The 23,692-nt window shown below is 42.5% G+C and overlaps 1 protein-coding gene across 6 annotated transcripts in view; it reads left to right on the top strand.

Annotated features, from left to right (window-relative positions):
* robo1 (roundabout, axon guidance receptor, homolog 1 (Drosophila)) overlaps positions 1 to 23,692 on the top strand; it is a 211,041-nt gene that overhangs the window by 56,785 nt on the left and 130,564 nt on the right. For 5 of the 6 annotated variants that reach the window (XM_034604195.1, XM_034604191.1, XM_034604190.1 and 2 more), the window contains one exon: positions 16,232 to 16,321. The exons of the other annotated variant lie outside the window; for it this stretch is intronic. In XM_034604195.1, coding sequence (XP_034460086.1) covers positions 16,232 to 16,321 — 90 coding nt within the window. The remainder of the gene's footprint in view (positions 1 to 16,231; positions 16,322 to 23,692) is intronic. 6 annotated transcript variants of the gene reach the window in all.

Below are 23,692 nucleotides of genomic sequence, written 5' to 3'. Positions count from 1 at the left end.
ATTGATATTCATTTCCAATTAACATCATAATTATATTCTTGGAAAGTGTAAGTCACACTGAATCTAAAAATACGTGTGTCGTGTTTGTGTGTTCAGGTTTGACCAATGAGTCATGAAATGAGCTTCAACACAAAAATAACACTGATGTGATTTTAAGATGTTTGTGGTACAAAATATGACATTTAAATATTGAGGACAGATCACACAAAAAAATAACTGCAGGTTTGGTTTGGAGATCGTTTTTTGTTTTGATACGATCTGTGAATAAATCTAATATAAGACTTGAGAGTCTCTCGTCCACTTTCGTTTGTAAAAGGAGCTGTCGATAAAATATAGGTGAGACTCTTTTCCCCTTACGTATTTCAGGGGACCGTTCTCGGATCTCAACCTTCTCACTTGCTCCAGAGATGTAAAACAGCACTTAACACAAAAGCTGGTGCACATTCTCCCAGTCAATCAACTTTATTGACTACACTTGCGTTTTTACTGCGGGAGTTATAAATTCACGGTTTGGTTATGAGCTCTGCAGGCCTGTGCTCAAGCTGTGTTGACCAGGTGAGCAGCGCCGCTTTCGATTTCAGCTCCGAATCCAGGAAGTCATTTCAGATTTAGTTTCTGACAAAGTCCAGGCATATTTAATCATGAGGGTGCGACTTTGAGTGGAAAGTCTTATAGCTGCTTAAGAGCCAGATGCTTTTTTTTGAAGTGTAAGTGGAGAGCGAAGCGGAGCTGAAAGGATTGTGAATCCTGGACTTATGTTACTTCATATCTGCCAGATGTGTACGTGCGCAACTGCCAACAACAACTTTGACTTCCAAATTAAAAGCTAAGACATCAGTGGTGTGTTTACAGCTTCATATATTCCTTCATATTGTATTATTGTGCACTTTAATCTTTAACAGGAACTTTTACTTTTGGAGATTCTGCTCGGTTGAACATTGAGCTTGAATTCTGACACCATCGAAATGTGCCTCATTCATTTATTATGTGTGTGTCCTCCCAGTCCATGTTATGATAGAATCACTGCAACTTATCTTTTGTGACTTTTGGGTATCGGTGTTTTTGAATCTTGTCACCTTATCCAGTTCAAGAAAACTTTATCTGTGATAAAATGTGAAAGGGCCAGGCTACCTAAAAAAAATATGACTGAGTTTATCTCTCGGATACTGGATGTGTCGTGCTGCAGTTCGCACACAGAAGTTCCATTTGGCAGCGCACAAAGAGTATAGTGATATGCATGAGGGCAGCCTGCTGATGTAAGTGATAATGTCACCAGCTATTATTTGCTACCTCACACTAAATCTCTTCTCCTCTCTCTGCGGAGCACGATGTGCACTTTTGTAGTTGGTGTAGACTCTGTTTCTTATTTCCTTGTGTCTCCAAATCTCTCTCTGCCACACACACACACACACACACACACACACACACACACACACACACACACACACACACACACACACACACACACACACACACACACACAAACAAACACTGGCCAGTACATGAACCCACAGTAGAACCAATGCGTAAAATGGGATTTCTGTGTGCACGTGTTTAAGTATGTGTATGTGTGGGTGTGTGTGTACACAATGAATAAAATATCATATTTTCTATTTGTAGCGACCAGTTGTCACCTCGAGTCCACACAGCTGAGATATGCCCCCTGGTGCAATACTCTCCTTAACATCTGCAACTTAACGCTCCGCTCTGCACATCCTGTACCTCCGAGTCCGACAGTTTGTTGGACGAGTCAGACGGACCAGTCGGGAGCGGGTTATACTTGTGTTGCTGCAAGCCGATGGGCTGACCTTCTTTCAAAACTGACATCCATAATTCAGCCTCCAGCATATTTTGTGGTTCTCAAGCATAAAAATTAGCTTTGGTCCAGCTTGAACTTGTAAGTCCCCAAAACAGGCCGCTGTCCTGTTCAGAGGTTTTGGTTTTTCTCTCTGACGTTGCCTCATGATGGATGAGGAAGATTATAGGATTTGCCGCTGATTTACTCTGCTCTCAATGCGCAGAGAGGCCACAGGAATATGAGCGTCTGCCCGCCCAGAATTCAATCAAAGTATACGAATCCTATTTGTTTCCAGAGATTCTCCACAGATGCTGTTTTCAGGGGTTTTCCCTCTGTTTATTCCTGCGAGGAGAGTAAATACAGTAGATGGGTTTAAACTGTGTGTCTACAGTTGCTGCTACCTCTTGTATTACATTTGTGGTTTGTGTGAAAAAAGCAGTTCTGCCTCCAATACTGTCAAGACAAATTATCTAGCGATTGCGTATATGAAAGTATGTTTTGCCTTCATATAGGAGGTTTGGTCTGGATCGGTCTCTGGTTTCATTCGACCTCCCTATGAGCGCGTTTTCAAACTGTACCAACGTTATACTGTAAATGTCTTTTTTTAGCTGCAGTTTGCATGAAGAATTTTTCCATGGTAAGTTGCATATGCAGGGATAAGAAATCATGTATCCAATAGATGGCAACAGTGGCATTTTAAGCTTTGTGGAGCTGGAGAGAATAAATGAGTGCTAATGAGCCGTGGACTGAATCCTGTGGTTTGGGTCAGAGGCCAGATGGAGACCAGACAGTCTCCACCACAGGCACACAGTCGTCACAAACCCTCACGGGCACAGAACAGTTACGTGCACGTATGTTTAATGCATGATACTGTATATTTATATCAAGAGCATTAGGTCCATATCTTTCTTCCGACTGTAATAGATGTTTTCTTCCATATCAGTCTTACATCACATCATATTTGAATATTTTTAATCATATCTTATTTAAAAAACTAATTTTAATTAAGTAAATTTTTCCCACTCGCGCCCTAATTCACTGTTGGACGTGTTAATGAGCACCAAGGCCCAGATGTTTTCCTTTTTCCTGCAGTTATTTTTTACTTTTTTTTTTTTGGTCAGTCTGTGCTTTTCCAATGTCTCAGACAATTTTAATTAGGTAACATTAAGTGAATCTCAATTAGTGCACCTCACACCCGAGGTCATTAACAATGCTGTGGAAGGTCAGTTAGTGGTGAAGTGAGTGGCTGAGCAAAGGGAGAAGTCAGATCTGAGTCTATTCCTCGTACCATAGTGAGTAAAAAGCGTGAAAAATAAACTAGGAATATTCTCACTTTCACAGAAAAATGCCTCATATAAGCCTGTTTATTGGTTTTGCTGACTTTACAATCTTGCAAAGACGGCCCCTGTACTCATTTTATGGGCATTTTGCAGAAAATGCGCAGCGCTCGGTATCTTGTTGCATTCAAAACAACATGGTATGCTGTGAATTATGAGAAGAATTGAAACTTTTAGCAGAGAGAAGTGGAAAAACAGGTGGAAACCGCGATTAGACACGGTTCATAAATATGGGGCTCAGACAGCCATGGGCCCGAGTGAAAGCACTGGGATCCGGGATTCTGCGTATATGCAGGGTCAACGGTCATTAAGTGCCGGGGCAGGTCTTTCGAGGTTAAAAATCAAATGGCACCGCCCCTTGATGTTTAATTCCTCCCTTTTCACGCCAATTTCACTCGTAATGTTTTTACAGGCAAGTGTCCATACATACAAATGGCCTGGTTTCCACATCTGGAGCTGAGACGTATGAAATGACAAATTAAATCTGAAGAAAAAACACATGCGATTGCTTCTCGTGTGTTTTTTCTGCTTCGGCCCTGACACCCGTTTGACGGCTTTCACTTTGTGGACGTCTAACTACTCCGGGCGTTTCTGTCAGGTCTGATGCTGAGAAACTGCTTCACCATCACATGCATGAGATCTCCTCTATAAACAACTCAAACACAGGGGAGGAGATATGATGCAGCTGCCATTATTGTTTATTTTCATTTGTTAGCTGGTGCTCAAACAATGTGGCAAAACCAAAAGGAACTTAGAGGTTAACATGATGACTCACAAACTGATGTGTGTAAATCATGGTGATGTAATTTATCATAGGCTAATGTAAATACAGTGGTGAACACTTCAGTGGGTCTATGCTGGAATAAGGTATCATGAAGTCTGATAGGTTAGTTTTAAATATTAAGCATTGCTAGTTTTATGCTACACAGCCAATGTTAGCCCTGACTTACTTTACTTAGCTGCTTACAATCTTCTTACCCTATCTTACTTCACTCACCAAGTGCCGTCTCCAGGGAAAAGGCAACACCAATGTTTACTCTTGTTTTGCTGCTAAATCTCTTTAAACTACTAAAGTTAGAATGCTAACCAACTGTAGACCCATCTTTGATTTCAGGGTCACTGTGGTCTCTGTTATTCCCTGAAGAAATAGCTTCAAATTATAACCTTGGCTGAAGCTTTTTGCAAGCGAACCATCTCCACCAGCTGGATGTAGCTGTTTGTGATATCTGTTCATATAATGAAGTAACAGAGAAACAAAACAAAATATTCTCAAGTGTCCATGTACTGTAGTATCCTGTCCCTCCAGTTTGGTGCTACTGGCTGTACTAGTTGTTCAGAGTTTCTACACTGAAGATGTGTCTGAGCTGGATGGTATGAACCTTGGTTCTTATCAGATCAATATTTCTTGCAGAAAAGTGATGAGAAAACTTCGAGGATGTGTATCAGAAGATAACCAGGCCAACACTGTGAGCAGAGGAGGCTGAACCAGAGTGAATCTGCTGGGAAATTGAAAATGTGGATGAAAATAAAGAGAAAAAGATTTTTAGACGAATGAACACACCTATTGTCATCTTGGTGTCTCATTTTAAAAAGAAAAATAAATACCTCAACCCTTTCTGCAGATTTCTGCGTACAAAATTAAATATTCACATTTGACAGAATGAGTTCAGTTTCATGTACTGTTTGTCAGCTTTTTCATTATCATTTTTTGCTGATGAGACAGCCTCGCTTGGTTTCCTGAAATACATCCTGCAGGCAACTCAGACATAGACGTGCACATATAGGCCAGGCGGTCTGTCTGGCTGACAGCATCAAGAGCCCCCCCCCCCGGTCCAACCACAGCAAAGACGGGGCAAGCTGTTTACCATCCCAGACCAGAATCTGATGGGGCCTCTGTTTTCCCTTTGCTCCACTGATGAAGTGGTAATTATAGGAGAGGCCTCACACCTCCGGGCTGGGGACAGCTTCAGGCTCAAGACACTGTTGTTTTCTTGTCTGTCTCTGACACAGTTCGGTCACGCTATTGACCGGAGGCAGAGTGGTTGAGACTTGCACAAGTTGGATGTTAATGAGCAACACAAGCAGAACTGGTCGTGGAGCAAGGGGGATTCTGGCTTAGTGACATTTGGACCAATGGGATATGATTCATATGTAGCAAATCTTTATGTAATGTAGTTTATGGATGTACCTTTCATCCAGTTTGAAGGATTTTATGGTTATACCGTTGTTGCATTTGATCTTTTCTAAGTAACTATCAAACAAAGACATATTTTTTCTCCCTTAGTGGCGCATATCCACATCCATGTAAGTGCATTCCAGCTGTGCCAGTGGTTGGTCCGTCCATGGTGGGAACTGAGAGATCCTGTGCATCCGCATCCCTCCATCACTGACACAGAAAAGTTTGCACACATCATTTCCTCGCAACAATCCCTCGCTCTGTCCATCAGCACGGACATGATGGAAAGACATTACTCACAAAACGCTGCCTTACTTTGAGCTTGTGTTTTGCATCCGTGCAGAGATTTTCAAGCCATCTGTTTCCACAACACAGACAGAATTTGGGATTGAAGTTGACACTTGGCATCGCTGTGGGGGGTGATGCAGAATCCGAGGTTGAGCACAGGTTACATCCCTGACGCTAAATTAAACTTCATTCTCGCCATATTTAGCAGTCGCACAATTTAAAATACAGGAAAATTACACTTGAGAGTATTTCATCGCCAGCAGGCTGCCTCTGCTTCAAAGTGTCTAGAGTTTCTGAGATCACATGGTAAAATGAGACGTTTTTGACTTGCGGAAACATCAGCACTGCGATGTCAGCGCCCGCAATAGTTTGCTGCTTTGCCGTGTGAATAATAGAATAAAAGGTAATCATCCAAAACGTATGAGTCAGTGCCCTCTTAGTGGCACTAATCAGCAATAATGAAGACTGGCGGTGGACTTCATAAAACCCGAAATGAACCCCAATTAATATGCTAATTGGAAATCTGTAATGAGACAGGGCTGGTGGTATTATATTAAACAGTCTCTTTATAGCTTCATTTTTAAAAAGACTGTTCTCAGTTATTATTTTTTTTTGCACTCTCGTCTTCTACAATGTTTAAAACTCAACTACGCAGCATTAGGAGTTCGGCCCTGTTGCAGGATGTAAGTGTAACAGCTCAGAAATGGTCGCACACCACAGGAAGACACTATTGGACATATTACCACCAGATGTCTGACACCGTGGCGTTTCGTTTCCCCCCCGTAGTCCTCTCTCGAACACATGAATGTGACAGAATGTTGTTGATGGCCGTGATTTACGAGGCTGTGAACAATCGTAATAAGCCATTGTGTTGTGTGCGGCCGCTTTTTCCCTCAACTCTCAAGGACAGAATGACTTGATTCTTTGGAACAAAAACTTCACTACGCTTTTTATGCATTTGAGCTAAACACAAAAAAGATGGAAATGCGAAACCCCTGCGCTGTAGCTGCAGTCCAGAAAGTCACCTGTCCCTAATAAATCTGGCTGATTTTGTGTGGTGCTGGGGTGACAGAGGGGGGGGGGAGCTGCAGGAGGCCTTGGCAGGAGGTGTGGAGAGTTGCACTTTGTCTTTTGTTGCATTTTCTTGCCCTTTTTTCGGGATTTACGATCTCCTCCTCCTCGCAGCCTCTGGCCCCCATCGCCTCGGCACTTCCATGTGTCATGTGACACCGCTGCTTTGTAGGAGAGCAAAAAACCATCATCTCTGAGATGCCTGTGGCAGGAACCATTTGACACTAGCAGCTCTCCAAAGTGATTCATGTTCTATGATTTCTTTAGGTGATAGACGCAGATATTTCAACATTTAAAGAATTACGGATTTTTCCGAGTCATTTTCCCACGAAGAGAGTGAGACGCAGCAAAAGTTGACACAGTCGCACTTTGAAGAAACTCGACAGTGGAGAATATGTTATTAAGGGTTAACCAAGGCAACAAACAGGACTTCCTATGCTCCTATATGTAATCTTGTTTTAACTTCCATATGAATTATAGGCTTAGATCTCACAGGTGGTGCCCGTCAGATAAATATGATTCATATACTCTCTTTAACCTAATGTGGAGAAATGCCAACATTTTACGCTGCCTTCACTGACGCAGACAAGTTTACAATACATTGACGTTTGTGATAATGAAGGTTAATAAATATGTTGAAAGAAATATTTTTTTGAGAATCAATCGCATGCGTCTTTCTCACTGAAAGTTATTTCCACTCAAAAGAGTTGGGACGTACGTCTAATGTGATATTATGAACAATATAAAAACTATAATTATGTCTTCATACAAACGCCCCCTGGCACAATATCAGGTGGAAACAAGCTTTGATTTAATGAGGTGACAGTTGGAAGATTGCTCGGAAGAATGAGTTGAGGTTGTATCGTCAGCAGCCGTATGTCGTTTGATAGGTGGTTGGATTGATATCTTCCTCTAAAAATCCTCTGGACATTTTTCAATAATATACATACTTGACTGCTTCACAGAGTTCCATGGGGGGAAAACCTGTCACAGAAAGTAGACGGAGAGTTTGCACATTGTAAATCTTGATCCAGGCGGCTTTCTCAAGAACTCTGACTCAGAACCTGCCTCAGGAAACACAGACTACACTTCCTTTACCCTGAACAGCCAAATGAATATCACTTCAGCACATTTAACACCTCATCTGTTTTTCTTTTCGCGCAGTGTAACTTTCCTGACAATGCCAAAGGCTTTGAAACAGACCATGAATGGGTCTAATCTCAGCTGGCTTACCAACAACCTCTCTTACATTCCTTTCCAGTGAGTCAGTGGATGTTTGAAGCTCTAATCCCCGGGTTTTCTTTCACCCCCCCCCAAAAAAATGATATCATAAATTGTGCATGACTGTTTGACACACGTGAGAAGTGTCTCACTATCTTATCCAGTGTCCCAGAGGCCCAAATCAAAGCCACGCCATCGGCTTACTGACATTTCATCCATGTTCCCAGCTGCAAACTCCTGTAGCTCAGAACAAAAGAGGAGCGATGCTTGTCATCGTTGTCTGTGGACACAGAGCTGAGATCCTGGCACGGCCACGGTTACCTAAGCTGCCAGTATTGATCTGGCCTGTCCACTGAGATGTTAGTCTTCTCTTCAGTGCTGAGAAAGTGGCCGCATGCCTGCACTGTTCTTCTCCAGGCCTCATTTCCAGCTCCTCTAATCAGGACTAGACATTCTGAGGGCACACGTTGGTTTATCTGCACTCTCTCATTGGACTGTGAATAGTTAGTGTGTGTGCTCCAGTAAATTAGCATACACATGGTCCTCCCTGACAAGCACCAGTCCGTGGTGGAATGAGAGGGCGTGTGTGTGTGTGTGTGTGTGTGTGTGTGTGTGTGTGTGTGTGTGTGTGTGTGTGTGTGTGTGTGTGTGTGTGTGTGTGTGTGTGTGTGTGTGTGTGTGTGTGTGTGTGTGTGTGTGTGTGTGTGTGTGTGTGTGTGTGTGTGTGTGTGTGTGTGTTTGGCTGGGAAAGGGAGATAGTGCCTGCTGTTTGTTCAATTTGCTTGACATCAGATGCAGGGGACTGAACTGTGACACAGGCAATCACAGAAAGATGAGCAGAATCATGACCTTGAAGTCATTACTAAACTGCTTTATGCAAAATTACTTGTCTGAAAAGAGCTGTGATTCTTTTTCATATTACGTTTTTTTATAGTCTGAGGAGTCTGAGTCTGGGGCCTCAACCTTTCAGAGGCTGCTTTTAAAGAGCTGTTGCGTCACAGCAGCGTGACAAGGCCGTCCCATTCAGAAGGCTGCTTCATATTCGGCCAAGAAACATGTTTTTTCCATTCCCAGTGCAACAAAGGAGTCAATGGATGGAGCCTTCCCCAACCTCTCCCAAGATTCATCGTGCGCCAGTGACAAATCGCTATTAAAAAAAGAGAATATAGTAGTTTACAACAATGACAGAACTGAGTCAGAGAAGTAGATTTCTAAATGTTAGTATCAGGCTTGAACTCAGTCGAATAGCTATTGGGACAAATGTAAAAAACCAAAAAAACAAGGCGTGACATTAAATTATTTTAAAAATGTTTCTCTTACTTATGTTTATATTGTTAAATACACTCATTTATATTATGTATGTTTTTTGTACATGTGTATTTTTTCAATCTGTCATTTATAAACTTCAGCTCTTTCTTAAAGCGAATAAATAAATACATGTACATGCACATTTTTTCAGCGGCTGTTTTTTAAACACATTTTTAAGGGAAAATAAACAAATTCTAGTGTGAAGCAAAAAGTGCCTGTCACTGGAGCTTTTCAGCTGACAAAAAAAAAAAAACCAGGAGGAATTTACTGTTTGCTCATTTGTTTTGACCATAACACAGCTTGAGAGGAGACAGAGATTAATAGGTGCTTTCAGTGTGAACTGAAAGCCGACTGTCATTACATTTAAGACTGTGAAGGTTGTGCATCGCTGGTGGATCTTTCCCCCCCTTTCTCGATCTCTAATTAAAAAGTTGCAGAATTCCCCTTGGCTCACGTTTATGGCACAAACAGCCAGGAGACTGTTACCAGGAGCAGAGGACACAGATGAACGGGTGATAACTAAAGAGACTTTTCTTATTTGCTCAGCAAAATATAAGACAGTTCAATTTTAAATATGTATACAAGTCAAAGTAAAGTCGCAATTAAATGGTTATGGTGAGATTTTCTGGGTGAAAACAGTGACTGTCACTGTGGAGCACATCTCACTTAAGTCAAAGAGCCAAAGAGACATTTCCGCTGTGTCTGGAGAGTCAGGAGTCGTCAATGGATCATCTCCAGAAACTGATAGATTAGGTTTATATTTGGTCTCTAGGCCTGAGAAAGAATTGGTCACGTTAAGATATTGACAGAGTTTTCAAAAGTTATACAATAGACATATGTGGATTCAATTTGAGGGCTCTTTCCTTTGAACTGGTGTGTTTGTGCTTGTGTGTTGCGTGTGTGTGTGTGTGTGTGTGTGTTTAGAGCACATGTGGCTGATTACATGAATCAAAGAGCAGGAAACGGTAGCATCAAGTTTGTCATTAATGTGCCGCGGCCTTGAAATGAATCTGAATTATCTGCTCCACTCCCCCTGAACACATTCGCCAAAGTCATATGCCTCCAGTTCCCCTTATAAATAACTGTTGGCTCTTTTCATCCGTTGTCCTCTTTGTAATGGGCTAGCGAAGCAGAGGGTGAAATATTTTTAGAAAGATTCTGCGGAACAAAAGATGTAGGAGCAGAGAAAGTTTCAGAAAACGTGTATCAACTGTCATTACTCAGTCAAATTGCCCCCACGCGCTAAGAATCCTCCCACTCTTTGAGTTAAGTGCTGCTACAGTGCTTAAGATGCAGCTTAGAGAGGAGGCATAGAAGGTCACACGTCTGTTGCTTGTGGCTGCCGAGAAGCTGCTTATGAGTCATGACCATGAGCCGCGATTGCCAGAGCGGAGTGATACACAAACAGGTATTCAGAAGCTGTTCACCTTGGCTACACAACTTCAAATCCTTGAAAGACCTTATTTTTCTCACCTACATAAGAACAAATCTCTTTCCATCAGTCTGTCTCTCTCTCTGGCCAGAAATGAAAAAGTATTCCCGGTGTCGTAGAGATGGACATCTGGGCTTTTGGCAGCTCGGAGGATTGCTTGCCTCAGCTCCACCGGGATGTCAGAGTGAGTTCAGACTCCTCGCAGACTTTGAACTCCGTTGACGTCAGTGCTGTTGAGCAAAGCTGAGATGCAAAGTTTCAAGTCGGCACAATAATAATACGTGTTACGCAACGTTAAGGTGTAGGGAAGAAGATATCAGTGCAGCGTTAGTCCTTCCTTCAATTTAACAGACTCAACAAGGACGACGCCGCTCTGACAGCAGCCGTGACAGTCTCAGTGTGCGCTGCAAGCTCATTGTGTCTGCGTGGCACTGAGTGATTGCACAGAAGTTTAGTCAAGTGACCATGCAATATTCAGCAGCGTCCCAGCCAATCAACACTATTTGTCCTGGATCTGTCTCTGTTTTGCTTTTTGTGGTTTGTTGCCGATGCCCTCCAAGCAAATCTATCAGTAAGCGAGTTGGCACGTATTTCCTTAGCCCTGACATTCGTTCTTTTATTCAACCACAATCAGTCACATTCCAGCTTTCAGGATTTACGTGCATGTATTTACTGTTGGTTTTTTGTAACCAACGAAACCCCTGTTGGGAGAGGAGGTGCAATATGTACAACTGCAGTAACTGTCGACATGCATCCATTCACTCACTGGCAAGTCTGATCAGAATGGTTATCTGTTTGTCATCGCACTGATGTTTCCTCCAGCTGCAGCAGTGACTCACGAAACTGTGACTGTTAAAGACATCACGGGATTCTGTGGAAAAATATCTTTAAAATAACTTGATGTTAGCTTTTTGCAAAACGTTGCTTTTCACTGCAGTTCACCCATGGAAACCAAGAGTCTTAATTATTGCATTTTGTCACTGTCACAATTCTGGCTAGAATCTAAAATAGACGTGTGCGCGCGCGTGTGTGTGTGTGTGTGTGAGTTAAACTAGAGTTTGGACGAGATCAAATATCTTCCTCTCTTACTCATTCCTCTTCTGACTCGTTCAGTAACACATACAGTTTCAAAAACACACATAAAATCGATATAATTTTCCAGTATGTGAGCCAATCTTGTTCTTATAGCGTACAAATTGGTCCGTGTTTATATTTTAACTGGTTAATAAATTGTTTTAATCAGTCACAGACCAAGTTATAGGCAATTATACTGCAGACATGAATAGGACTTTTTATTGCTGGAGTATGACTATGACTTGGCAGTGAGACCTAAAATGTAGCTTAACGATGTAGAGCACTATATATAAATTTTCCCTCTTAAGTGATTTAGATGACATGACTCTGGCTATAGCAATTATTGCATGCTCACTGTTAAAGGTATTATCAATTAGCTATTAATGTATATTATAGTTTGCAGAGATTGTGAAGACAGAGTATCATAAAAGTGTGTGTGTGTGTGTGTGTGTGAGTGTGTGTGTGTGTGTGTGTGTGCGCGCGCGCGAATCGGGAAGTTGGAGTATTTGTTGTGTTGCCAAAAGTTACATGAGCAGATTGCTTCGACTCTCCCTGAATGTCTTGATAACTTAGCTACTGAGTTAGTGAGCAGTGGTCCCAGCGCTAAGCTAACTGCTACATATTCAACAATCAGCTGTGATTTAATAAAAATGAATGAATCTGATTTATGAACATGAGCAGAGCCATGTTATCACTCTCTGGGCCTTTCCTACTTTAAAATGTCTTCTGTGAGAAAAGCCTGTGTCTCAGTAGTTTGGCTGAACACCATGTTTTCTTATATCTACACAGTTATGTTGTGTGATGACTTTCTATCCCCGGCTTTTCTTTCCTGAACAACAACCCGTGAGAGTGCCCCCCCCCCCCAGTAAAAGCAATACAAGGATTAGATGGTGAATTATTTGAGCTGTTTTTTTAAATTCTTTACTGGCAGTAATCTCCTTAATCACACAGTTATTGTCATTACTTATAACAGTTATTCATCTCTCGACATGAATCTCAAGGGCTTTGTGGTTAAATGTGCCGTTTGCCGTGTAAGACTTTTTCTTTCTCAGAGAAGGTTTTCATTTGTAATTTTTTTTAATTCTTTTCCTCTTTGACTTGGTCCTTTTCTCTTTCTCTCCTGCAGTGTGTGCTCACTGCATATGCATATATAATATCAAGGCCTGATTAAAACTCTATTAGTCATGCACAAAACAAGGAAAGTATAATCAGAATGGAAATTAGTGATGGTGCTGCGGTAACAGATGAAGTGGACGGACTAGCTTCTGCTGACAAAGCCTTTTTCTGAAAGACTTTTGTCACTCTTTTGTCTCCTTTTAAATAATGGACTATTGAATCCAGGTTTAAAATAATTCAGATACAACTAAGATCGTATTGGTTTGATTCTTGTTTAAATATTCAGCTTTGAGAATGAAAAAAATGTGAAAACTTATTGGCTTTACCCGGCAATTAGAATTCTTGCTGACTGTTCCTATTTTCTCTCTCTGTCGTCAGACAAAAAGTAAACAGATGTTAGGGGAGAACATTTTCCAAGAAACCAATTTAATCACTGAAATTGCTTGAGGTCATGTTGCAGAAATATGCCGCCTCTCGGATCAGGCTCTGTGAAGGAACTTGTCCTACAGCAAACAATCAGTCCGTCCTGTTAACAAGCCCCAGAGTCAGGCTCCCCGCGCTCATCATTCCAGGCCCATCCATCACTAATACGAGCTGCCACGGCCGGAGACCTGCTGCCGTTACACGACAAGATAACAACGAGACGACAGCGAGTCTCTCCGGCTTCTACTGCGAGTTCCCAGTGTTTGTCAATTTAAACAGCCGAGTTTGACATCAGGTTTATTGTCACGTCGGGTTGTACGGCAGCTAAAGAGCAGACCAGCGGTCCACATGCGGTAGCCGCAGTGTTGCAAATAGCCACTCAAGTCAAATCTAATTTGTTTGCTTCGAGCTCATAACTCCTGTATGAAAACAGAGCCAAACGCCTGCCTGCTGGCCTGTGGATTGTTCCATGAAGAAAGGCTTCTATGAGCCAGAGAGGAGGACTTGCTCTCATGTTTGAGGAGGACTTGGGGGGCCAGGAGGAGGAAGGACTGCGGGAGGGTGGGGGGGGGGGGTCCAGGCTCTGTCTTTGTCAGCGGTCGGTTTATCAGCACATGTGCCCCATTAATTAACCAACAGGGGAGCGGCGGTTTAGAGGCTGTGTCGGGGCTAACGGGGTAGTGGGGCAACAGCTCTCTGCCCTGATGCCCCAGGGGCAGCTGGGTACACCACCTGTTAATGAGCTCTGAAGTGGTCACTAATTGGACCTCTGACTGGGGACCACCCACAGAATCAGACAGAGGAACAGTGGCCACATGCAGTTTATGAGGCTTGCAGGCAAAATAAATGATATTATCCCCTTTAAGAAGTGTATCCTAACATCAGTAATTATTATAATATTGTACATTTTGAGGTGGACTACCATTAATTAAGTGTCTAAAAATGTAAATTTGATGTTTTGAAGCGACCTTTCATTTACAAAGTCGAAAATATTCATGCTCAGTTCATGCACTTCATATTTGTAAGTGTTTGATGAGACTTGTGTGTCAAACTATTGTTTCACTAAAGGGGTGCTCAAAGTACGCACCACTAAAGAAGCCCTTTCTCACCGTGTTCAAGGAAAAAATACATTCCTTGATCGGCTCATTTATCCTGATGTGCTCCACAAACTTTATTGGATACTTACTTGGGTCATTTCATGGAAATCGGTTGCGTGGTGTTTGATTAATCTGCCAGACAAACAATCCAAAAACACTGGTGGAGGTAAACATTGCACATACACGCACATACACATGTTTTATGGAATTTAGCTTGTCAATTGTTGTAAGTGGTGTGTTAACTTTGTTTGTGTGAAAAGAAAACTCCTTCTGTTTGAACACATTTGTATGTCGATACTTGTTCCAGCCCGTAATTGCTGTCGGTGCCAAACTCCTGCTTTGTCGTGAGCAGATGTTGTAATCTAATTTGTCTGTTTCCAATATGAAAGCTGTTGGTGTCAAGCTGCAAGTGTCAGACAGTTTATCAGACTCGATCTTCATGTTGTCATTTCATATCATTACACTTCACTCATGTGCATGTGTCTGAGTAACCTACGCGGTTATTTCTGTGTGACACAGAGACCCTGCTCTCCTGTAGGGTTTTTTCAGTCAGACGCTGCTGTTTGGATAAATACACAGACTGAGAAGAGCCAGATTTAAAGGTTTGGCTCAGTGTGAGACACTATAACTGTCCGATTAATTGCAACACTACAGGAGCAGCAGGGGGACACCATCACTGCATTTTCGAATGTATTCTTGTGTTTACTATTATTAATGTGCCCATAAAATGCTGTAAAGTGGGGTTTCGGGGTCATCACTGTGTTTGCAATGTGTGCTTTGATTTATGCCGTTCAATTCTCTAATGGTGGGCGGGGCAGACGAAACGAAGGGTCATCCCCGTCTTCGCACTCCGCCGGTCTGAAGTGCTCTCCGGTGAACAATTCTGTCGGCCCGTCTGCTGTTTATCAGAAGTGATGCCAGATCGCAGTGAGGAAACAGATACTTCCGACAGACTGCCACTCTGTCAGCTAAAGGGGTTGGATGCACTTTGATTAAGATTCCTCTTACCGCCCCACCCCAGCCTCCCTGCCCAAATTAACCCCCTGTCACTGGCCCACAAAGAGAATGGGCATGGCCGAGTCTGATTTATTTCACACTGAGCCATCATCAGGGCACAGTCGGCCACCCATCTCCCCCCATAAGCCACACACACACCGCCCGGGCCCCCTTGGCCTCTCCTTCCCCCCCCACCCCCAGTCCCGCCCTCTCACCGCCTGTCACACACTCAACCTGTCACACTGGAAGAAGACACAGGCACAAAGACGAGCGCGTATCAAAAGAAGCTGATTAGCAATTAATGGTGCATCATTGTATTTTGCATCGGGACTGCGTGCACGGTGTATGTGGTGCACGGAGAGTGGCGTTGTCAATCATGCAGAGTGTGCCCTGGCCCTGCCTCTGCCGCCCTGCCCATGTGCTCTCTCCAGGGAGCAGCCACTTATGGCTATTGATACAGCAGACATGACTCCGTTTGACACCCACACACTTACGCCCAAGCTGAACAGCGGACAACGGGAACAACCTCCTGCTGAGCACAGACAGGAGCTGAACACTGACGACTGCAGAAACCTATAGTTTTTATGGATCTATACCCAACAACTGATTGACGCGTGTCTGAGGTTATTACTTTATTCGTCCCAGACACAAAGTTTTCATCATACACAACCGCTGAGATCGTGGATGATTGTTTTTTTGTTTTTTTTGCTGCAATGTGGGTGTTTGAATCCTGCAGCCAGAGACAGAGTTTACAAGGATGGGGCCTGGTTCTTCTTAGTGTGTCTGCGCTCTGCTTGTTCCATGGAGGCAGAGGGCTGGAGGTTTGGACCACGGGTGGGGAAAGCGGACAGAATGCGTCTGGGTTCTCAGTCCCTGTGGTGTTATTGTTGACAGAGATTGGAGTCGCTCAGGAAGGGGCCAACGATGAGACAACACCAGCTCCCACCGCGGAACACGACGATGACAACTCTTTGGGCTACACAGGTACTGATGCTGCGTTCCCACTTCCTCCTAACACTGAATATGTGTTGCTTATTTGTGACTTCACTTGGATGTTTGTCCTGCACTGAGCCAAGTGATAGATATGTGGCTGTTTTCACATTCATCTGCTGTGTGATGTGTGATGTGGAAACTTGATACTGCAGCACACACAGACTGAGAATTTATGTTTTTATTGAAGAAGGAAGCATCTTTTGACCAGCAAAGTTTTGAAATGAAGAATAATTTGAAATTTAATTCATAGCTCTGAACTTTGCAATGACTATCAGAATATTTTGATGTTGAAACCGTATCTGAAGGCTGTTTAGTGCACACAGGCAACACAGGCATGTGTTGTTTATAACACAAGTTATACAAACCCCTTATATATAAGCCTTCACTGAGAAAAGCAATCAAAGCAAAATGCAGTTGGGGGGGGCAGTTGTTTACATTTTACAATCAGAAATCACCCAACACTGGAGAAGTCTTTGGACAGAATAAATAAGCTTCGGCGTTGGACAGGAGTTTCCACATGTGTTTCCATGGCAGATATATAAAGTCTCCATCATGTGGCTGCAGCTGAAAGTGTCTTAGTTTGGAGTCTTGGAGGAGAAATGTTGGTGGAGCCAGTATCTACACAGGCCATGGAGCTCTGTAGGGAAATGAAGAGCCAGAAATGAGGGACAGAAGAGCAAACGAAAAGTCTGGAGAAAATTACTGATGACGCATGTGTTTTGTTTGGGTTTTCGGGCTCTTTCTCTACAGAGTGAGGTGGGGAGGGGAGGGGGGGTGTTCTCAGTTTGTCGTGGAATCACGGAGACCTTCCTCCCTTGGTGATTTACTGGACCTCACACAGTTTCAGCAAAGTGAAGGGAAGTCCACATTAACTGCCAAAACTGTTAGTTCTACCATGTGTGCGTTAGCCTGGCAATTTGAGATTTTATTTTGCATAAAATTCACGCAATAAGCAATTATCTTTAGAATCTCACTGGGCCTTTTAAACAAGAATTTTTTTTTAGCCCAAACTTATATTAGTACTTAATTATTTACATTTAAACTTTTGAGTTTTTAAAAGCCTTCTCGTGCTTTGAATGAGGGTTTGAAAGAGGAAAATCCTGTCACATCTGCCTCACTGCATTTGGGTTCATCTTTAGACTGATTTGTCCGGTGGAGTTCATCTTCAATCTGGCCTCTTAATCCCATCTGTGCATGAAAATGAAGGAAAGCGATCTGGCCCAGCCAGTGAATTGGAAATGAGACTAATGTGGTCTAATACCTCAGTCTGCCGCTGATAGAATAAAGTGGGCAGCTGCCAAAGACTCCATTTTCAGAGAGCGTGACTCGACGCATGGGAAAGTGAGGATAATCTTGACAGCTGCCAGTTTTAGCCAAGGTGAACATGCAGTTCACCTTCAAACGTTACAGTGAAGGAGACTTTCAGGAGCCTGCATGGTTGTGTGTAATTGTGAGTCTCGGCCATGTGATCTCAGTGACCTTCATGGAGAAAGAGATTCATTGATTTAAGAGTAAGTTCCTCCGTTTATCTGATCACACTCCTCACATGACATTGAGGAACAAGAGTTATCTGTCCTGTTAGAACCTGAAAAAAGGATCGAGATACGTCAAGTTGAGGGAAGAACTTTGGACGAGCGTGATCGATACTAAGACCTGACGTTCTTGGCTTCATATAAAACAATACCCACCCGGCACAGCACCAGGCAGTGACCTGGTGACGTCTCAAAGTCACCCGGGACTGACACAGCTGTGAGTTTTATAAGGAACCACATGCTGACCTGAAGTTAGCAATACATTACAAGTGTTTTTCATCGGTCCCCCAAGACTCTGACTCTCAGCCAGCTCTAAATTGTTTCCCGATATCAGAGAGCGTTGCACAGAACTCCATTCATAATAAATGAGACTGACCTGTGTGAAGGCAGTGGATTAGAGAGGCATGCTAAAACTCTTGCACTTTGCTTTAGCCGCTGCTTGGCAGGAAAACACAGGGAGAGGAGACAGATCTTTGGTTGTTGTGACGTGACATGAAAAGCTCAGCGTGGCTTCAGAGAGCCCATCAGTGCATATATCCTCCCTCTCCGCTGACAGCGACCAATGCGTTTTGTCACACATCACAAAAGACGGCAAGTTTGGAGAGCTGCCGCATTTGTGTGGTTATGGAAATAAGTGAGGGGAACCGAGGGCTGCGAGCTGTCACCGCTGATTGGCTGCAGGATAAAGGGTCCAGACCACTGTGATACTACGTTTTAAATCTTCCCTTTAAAGTGGTCGTCCCCCTACGTCTAGAACGAACCATTCACTGGACTGAAGGGTGAAGAGATGAGTGACGTGAAAACAAACAAGGCTCACTGAGAGCTGCGGAGTCAGAGAGGTGAATGTTGCTGAACAAATCTCCAAGTTCTGATAAATATCCATATGGTGATAATTTAAATGGTGCTCAGCCACTGATTTAAACAAAAATAAAAAAAGTATTTGTATAACTATGATGAACTGTAACATTTGCACCTTTAGGTGGATGAATGATACAGCACTGCATGTCAATCAGTTTTAAAAGACACAGACTCCAATGAGTGAATGTAGGATTATTCACTGAGAATATTGTACCTACTGAGTATGAAGGGAACCTGACCCACCCAAGAGACTGGTGCAAGTACCATGGAGACATATTACACTCATACTCAGGATTATAATTTCAATTTGGGTTATTTCTTGAAAAGGTTTTCATCGTCTCACTGTCCATTGCTTCAGCTCCTCTTTTCAGCCTCTTTTATAAAATGTTTGGTTTTAGCTCCTGTCTCTTTAAGACCCTCTGTGCAATAAAGCCCACTCTGCTCTGATTGGTCAGCTGGCCCACCCTGTTGTGATTGGTTAAGCATTTTTAACGCATTTAGGAAGCTCTTGTTTCATTTGTTAGGGGGGGCATGCCAGCCGTTAGGTTTGAACCGAGCGGAAGTATCAGCCGAATAACTGGCAGGAGTTTCAGGAGCATCAGGAGAAGTGTTCTTTTTCAGGGAGAGGAGATAACTTTAGACTTTTAAACTTTTATCTACAAAAAAACAATATAACACACTAGAGGAAAGAGAAAAACTGAAAAAGCATAAAACCTGTCCTTTAAGATAAATGCCCTTTATGATACATTAATCCTTTCTCCAGACGGGAATCACTTTCCTTCCTGCAACCAAATTTAAACATGACATTGTTTTTGTCTCCAAAATATCCAAGAGTTAGCACGCTGATATTTTTCTCTGAGAGAATATAAACAGGGCTCTGCTGAGTTTGACCTGCGGCTGCTATAGAAAGAGCAAATGCCGTCACTGAACTATGAATTCAAAGTGTTGCGTGACACAGTTCTGTCAGCTGACACTTTGTCACATGACACATCTCCACTGAAGTATACATTAGCCTTAAGCCTCATATATACTTTACAAGAATCTGTTATTAAGTGGTTATAGGCGATGGGAACCTGTTGGTGTTTTTAACTCATAGCTGTGACTGGATGTGGCAGATCCACGTATGTGGAACCAATTAGATGTCAACAGCTTTCAGAAAAAATGTCCATTTGCTTTCAGAAAAGACGTAAACATGTTTCCTCCAGCTTCCTTTGTCCTCCAGTAAGTTAATAAATGTTGTTTGACAGAGTGTCCGCAAAGAAAAATTTGGCAACAAGTATTTTGATGTGTGCCTAACCATCACTGAGGCATTTGCACCATTATGCTGCTGGTTTTGGGCAAGTGGAGACATTTTAATTTTTGTGGAGAAAATAACTTCCCCTTATTGATCCCACTGAAAAAACAGATATTCGAGTTTTCCACCAACAATTAAAAGCAACATACATTTGTGGATCAGCGACTCTGAGGCGAGTTAGAGCTCCACACACAAACGTAACCCAATGCACATGTGTCAGATAATCCTGACCCACACTTTTAACAATCTTAATTTAACGCGTATAAAGCAAAAATATAACTACGATTATATATACCAATTTTGGGATGCTTTTTTTTTACATTTGATGATTGGTTTATTTATTTGTGTAGATTGGACAACACATTACTCACAAATTGTCAATGTCAACTTGACCTATATAGCACAAGAACTTGGTTGACTAAAGTGCTTTAGCAATACGTAATGTATCTAAATACTAATAAAATATAATAAAATAAAAAAATATAATCTGATGGGATAAAAACGTTTCATTTGAAGCATGCGAGATACACAATTGTTTTATTGGTCCCAATTATTGTGACTAATTTCTCTCCATATTTATTTCTCTGACTGTTTAACTATTAATGCAGTTTGACTCCTGATTTGTTTTAGAGATTAAACATAATCTGCCACATTGCCGTTATCTCTAAAATGGTATGAATGTAGTCATATTTTTTCGCCGTACAGTTTAACTCCCATTCACTTGCACATAGACTCATCCACCTTTTATGAGAAGATCGTGTTACAACAGTTTTCTGCTCACATTCATAACTCTGCAGAAGGTCAGTGGGTGGAGAGAGGCTGTCCGATCTCTCCATATTGAGTTGAAGGTGGAGTAAATACATGGCACTAACAGCTTTACAGCATGAAGGAGATGGAGAGCTTCACTCTCCATTCGTCCTTTGCACTCGTTACTTGGCTGCTGCTCTCGCCTTGAGTCCCCACCCTCAAAAAACCAATTTCCTTGACAGTGTCACCCCCACGTATATTACCCAGGAGTCACCACAGCATCAGTGTGTCACGTCTCCTCGCCACTCACCTAATGTTCATCAGTCTCAGGGCTCGAGTAATCGTGATACGCGAAAAACAAAGTGAGTGCTGCATGTTCATCCAGCCGCACTCTCACATTTTATCCCCAGTACAGCAGCACTCATCTCCTACCAGTGTAACAATAGAGAAAGATTCCACGGCCACGCCTGGAGGAGCAATTCACTCGAGATATAATTAGTAATATCCATGCACTAATGTCCGACATGCAGCTCCCCCACCGCCTCTGTGCTGCTTAGGCCAGTGGAGGGTTTGCCCCCCCCCCCCCCCATCCCAATCTCTTTTCATCTCCCTGAGCCGCACAGCTCAGCTTAGCACCGTCCCAGGAAATAGCTCTATTAGCCATTCTTGTCAAGATAGCGTGCGGAGTAATGTGGTCAAGAGGCACTGAAGATTCGAGATGGGAGCTAGCGCCAGTGTGCAGGGGTCCAAAAGCACCAAAAGACAATGAGAATTCAATTTGAATATTCAGATTCACGTTTCGAGCGTCCTCAAGATAATTGGGGAGAAGATTGGATGTAGGCTTTTGTTAAGTTGTAGTCATCAGCTGCTCCTGCCCAGTCAAACGCACTTTAATGTCTCAGTGAAAGTGTTTTCTTATGGTGCAAATTGGTCAAATTCGTCACAATCTCAATGGGAACAGACGGGAATCCTGTGGCTCCTTCAACGCAACAGTTAATGGTTCACGTAGCTTCTGTAACACAAACTCTGAATTTTTAATTTCACATTCGTGCTATGTGATCTGTGATCTCTCTGACTGTCCATCACTAACATATATAAAACATTTTTTGTTATAATTATTACTCTCTGGAAAATGTAAAAAGAAAAAGAAAATCGTACCAAAAGAGCAATTTCTTGGCTCTTGCACGATCTGAATTTGATCCTTTCTGTCTTATAGAAATCTGAAAGTCTAGAGGAGCTGTATCAGTAAATAGTTTTAGACCTCTCATGTGTGTGAGAAGCCTGGAACGTTTAAACAAAGGAAATCTAATGTACGTAAACCACAGGTTCATGTGCCCAAACATTGCAAAACATATGTGACACATGAGGCCCATTAACACCTTTTATATTAAAAGAATGGGGCCATTTTGGAACGTGCAGTTTTTCATCCTTAATACCTTGACACAGCAAGACAGCAAACCAGTGTGGTCAGTTCTGTATTAGCTTAGCGCTCCTGCCAAGACCAAGAATTCCCTCAACAGACCAGTGTTATATAATGTTGGCTGCACAGGTGTTTGGTTTTGCTGGACCAAACAACTTAAATAAGTAATGATCCATAAAATCCAAACCACAAATTTGTACGGACTTTGAAGAGAAATTAGTTTTTTTAACTAAAATAACAAGTGTTTTAAACTCTGTCGATAAAATCGTAATAATTTATATATTCTTACTTATTTTTACATTTATCTCAAATCTAAAATTGAACTACTTTATTAAACAAATGTATTGAAGATGCAAATCCATCTATGACGCAGTACAACCTTTATAAATCACAGCTTTTTTAAATAACCAACGCATCGTCTTTGACTTTATTTGTTTGTTCTTTTTCCAAAGGTGCCTTTGCTTTTCGATCAGACATTTTCATGAGCCAACACGTAGAAAGAGCTTCTCCACTTCACTGACAGCCCTGTGGACTCCTCCCTGCTGAAATGACTCTGATAACTGTGACTATGACTGGCGGCTTGATGATCTGTAGAAAAAACAATTTCTGGTTTTATTAGCAGTAATGTGACTCATGCTTAGTCACGTTAACGTTCAGCCAGAGCCACGCAGGCCTGTGTCTGTGAGACGCGGTTTGAGCTGGGGGGGGGGGGCCCTGTGGCCTGTGGAGACTCAGCAGTGCGACTGTGTCTCAGCAGGACTCAGTGTCTGTGTGAACGAGAGGAGAATATCATGAGATTGGGGGACGGCTGTAAATCTGAGCAGCACCTGCTCCCTGGACTCCGGCGCGTGGTGTGAGGTCAGCAGCGCCAGATATCCCATCGATCATATTTATTACATTCGTCCCAGCGCCAGTTTGTTTTGGCAGCTGATCGCACCAGGGAAAGAGAGAGAGAGGAAGAATAGGCTTTTTATTTGAGAGAGGGAGGAATGTTTTTTAGCATGAGCAGTGTCTTTGCATTTCTCTCTGCTCAGGGTCTACAGAGAGAGATCAGTCACCGATGTTGGCTCTAAGGCCCCAATTGAAACCACAACTACTGCAGAATGATATTCTAAGTACAGCTCTGGAAAGTTTCTGGACGTTTTAACTTCGAGGAAGAAAATAAATATTATCGTCCCCTGAAATTCGCAACTCTGCGGCACTGTGGGTTTTGCAGCCGAGGTTTGCGGAGAATACTGAAGGAGCAATTTGTGTTTTTACTTCTTTGATTGATTTGGTTTTAATAATACGAAACCCAAACGGTTTGAATTTGGTATGTTTATCTAGCCCAAAAAAACTAGAGAATGTATTTTGATCCGGGCATCAACTGACATTTTATCTGCAGCAGTGGTGTCGCTCCAGGGATATCAATGTCAGTTTGTCGGTTGGTTAGTTCGGTCCAGACTGAAATATCTCTACGACTGCTGGATGGATTGCGATGACATTCTACACAGATAAATATGATCCTCAGA

The sequence above is a fragment of the Hippoglossus hippoglossus genome, chromosome 13 (genome assembly GCF_009819705.1).
Source record: "Hippoglossus hippoglossus isolate fHipHip1 chromosome 13, fHipHip1.pri, whole genome shotgun sequence".
Lineage (NCBI taxonomy): Eukaryota > Metazoa > Chordata > Actinopteri > Pleuronectiformes > Pleuronectidae > Hippoglossus > Hippoglossus hippoglossus.
The sequence above is the reverse complement of the archived record's forward strand: the minus strand, read 5'-3'. Positions and strand labels throughout refer to the sequence as shown.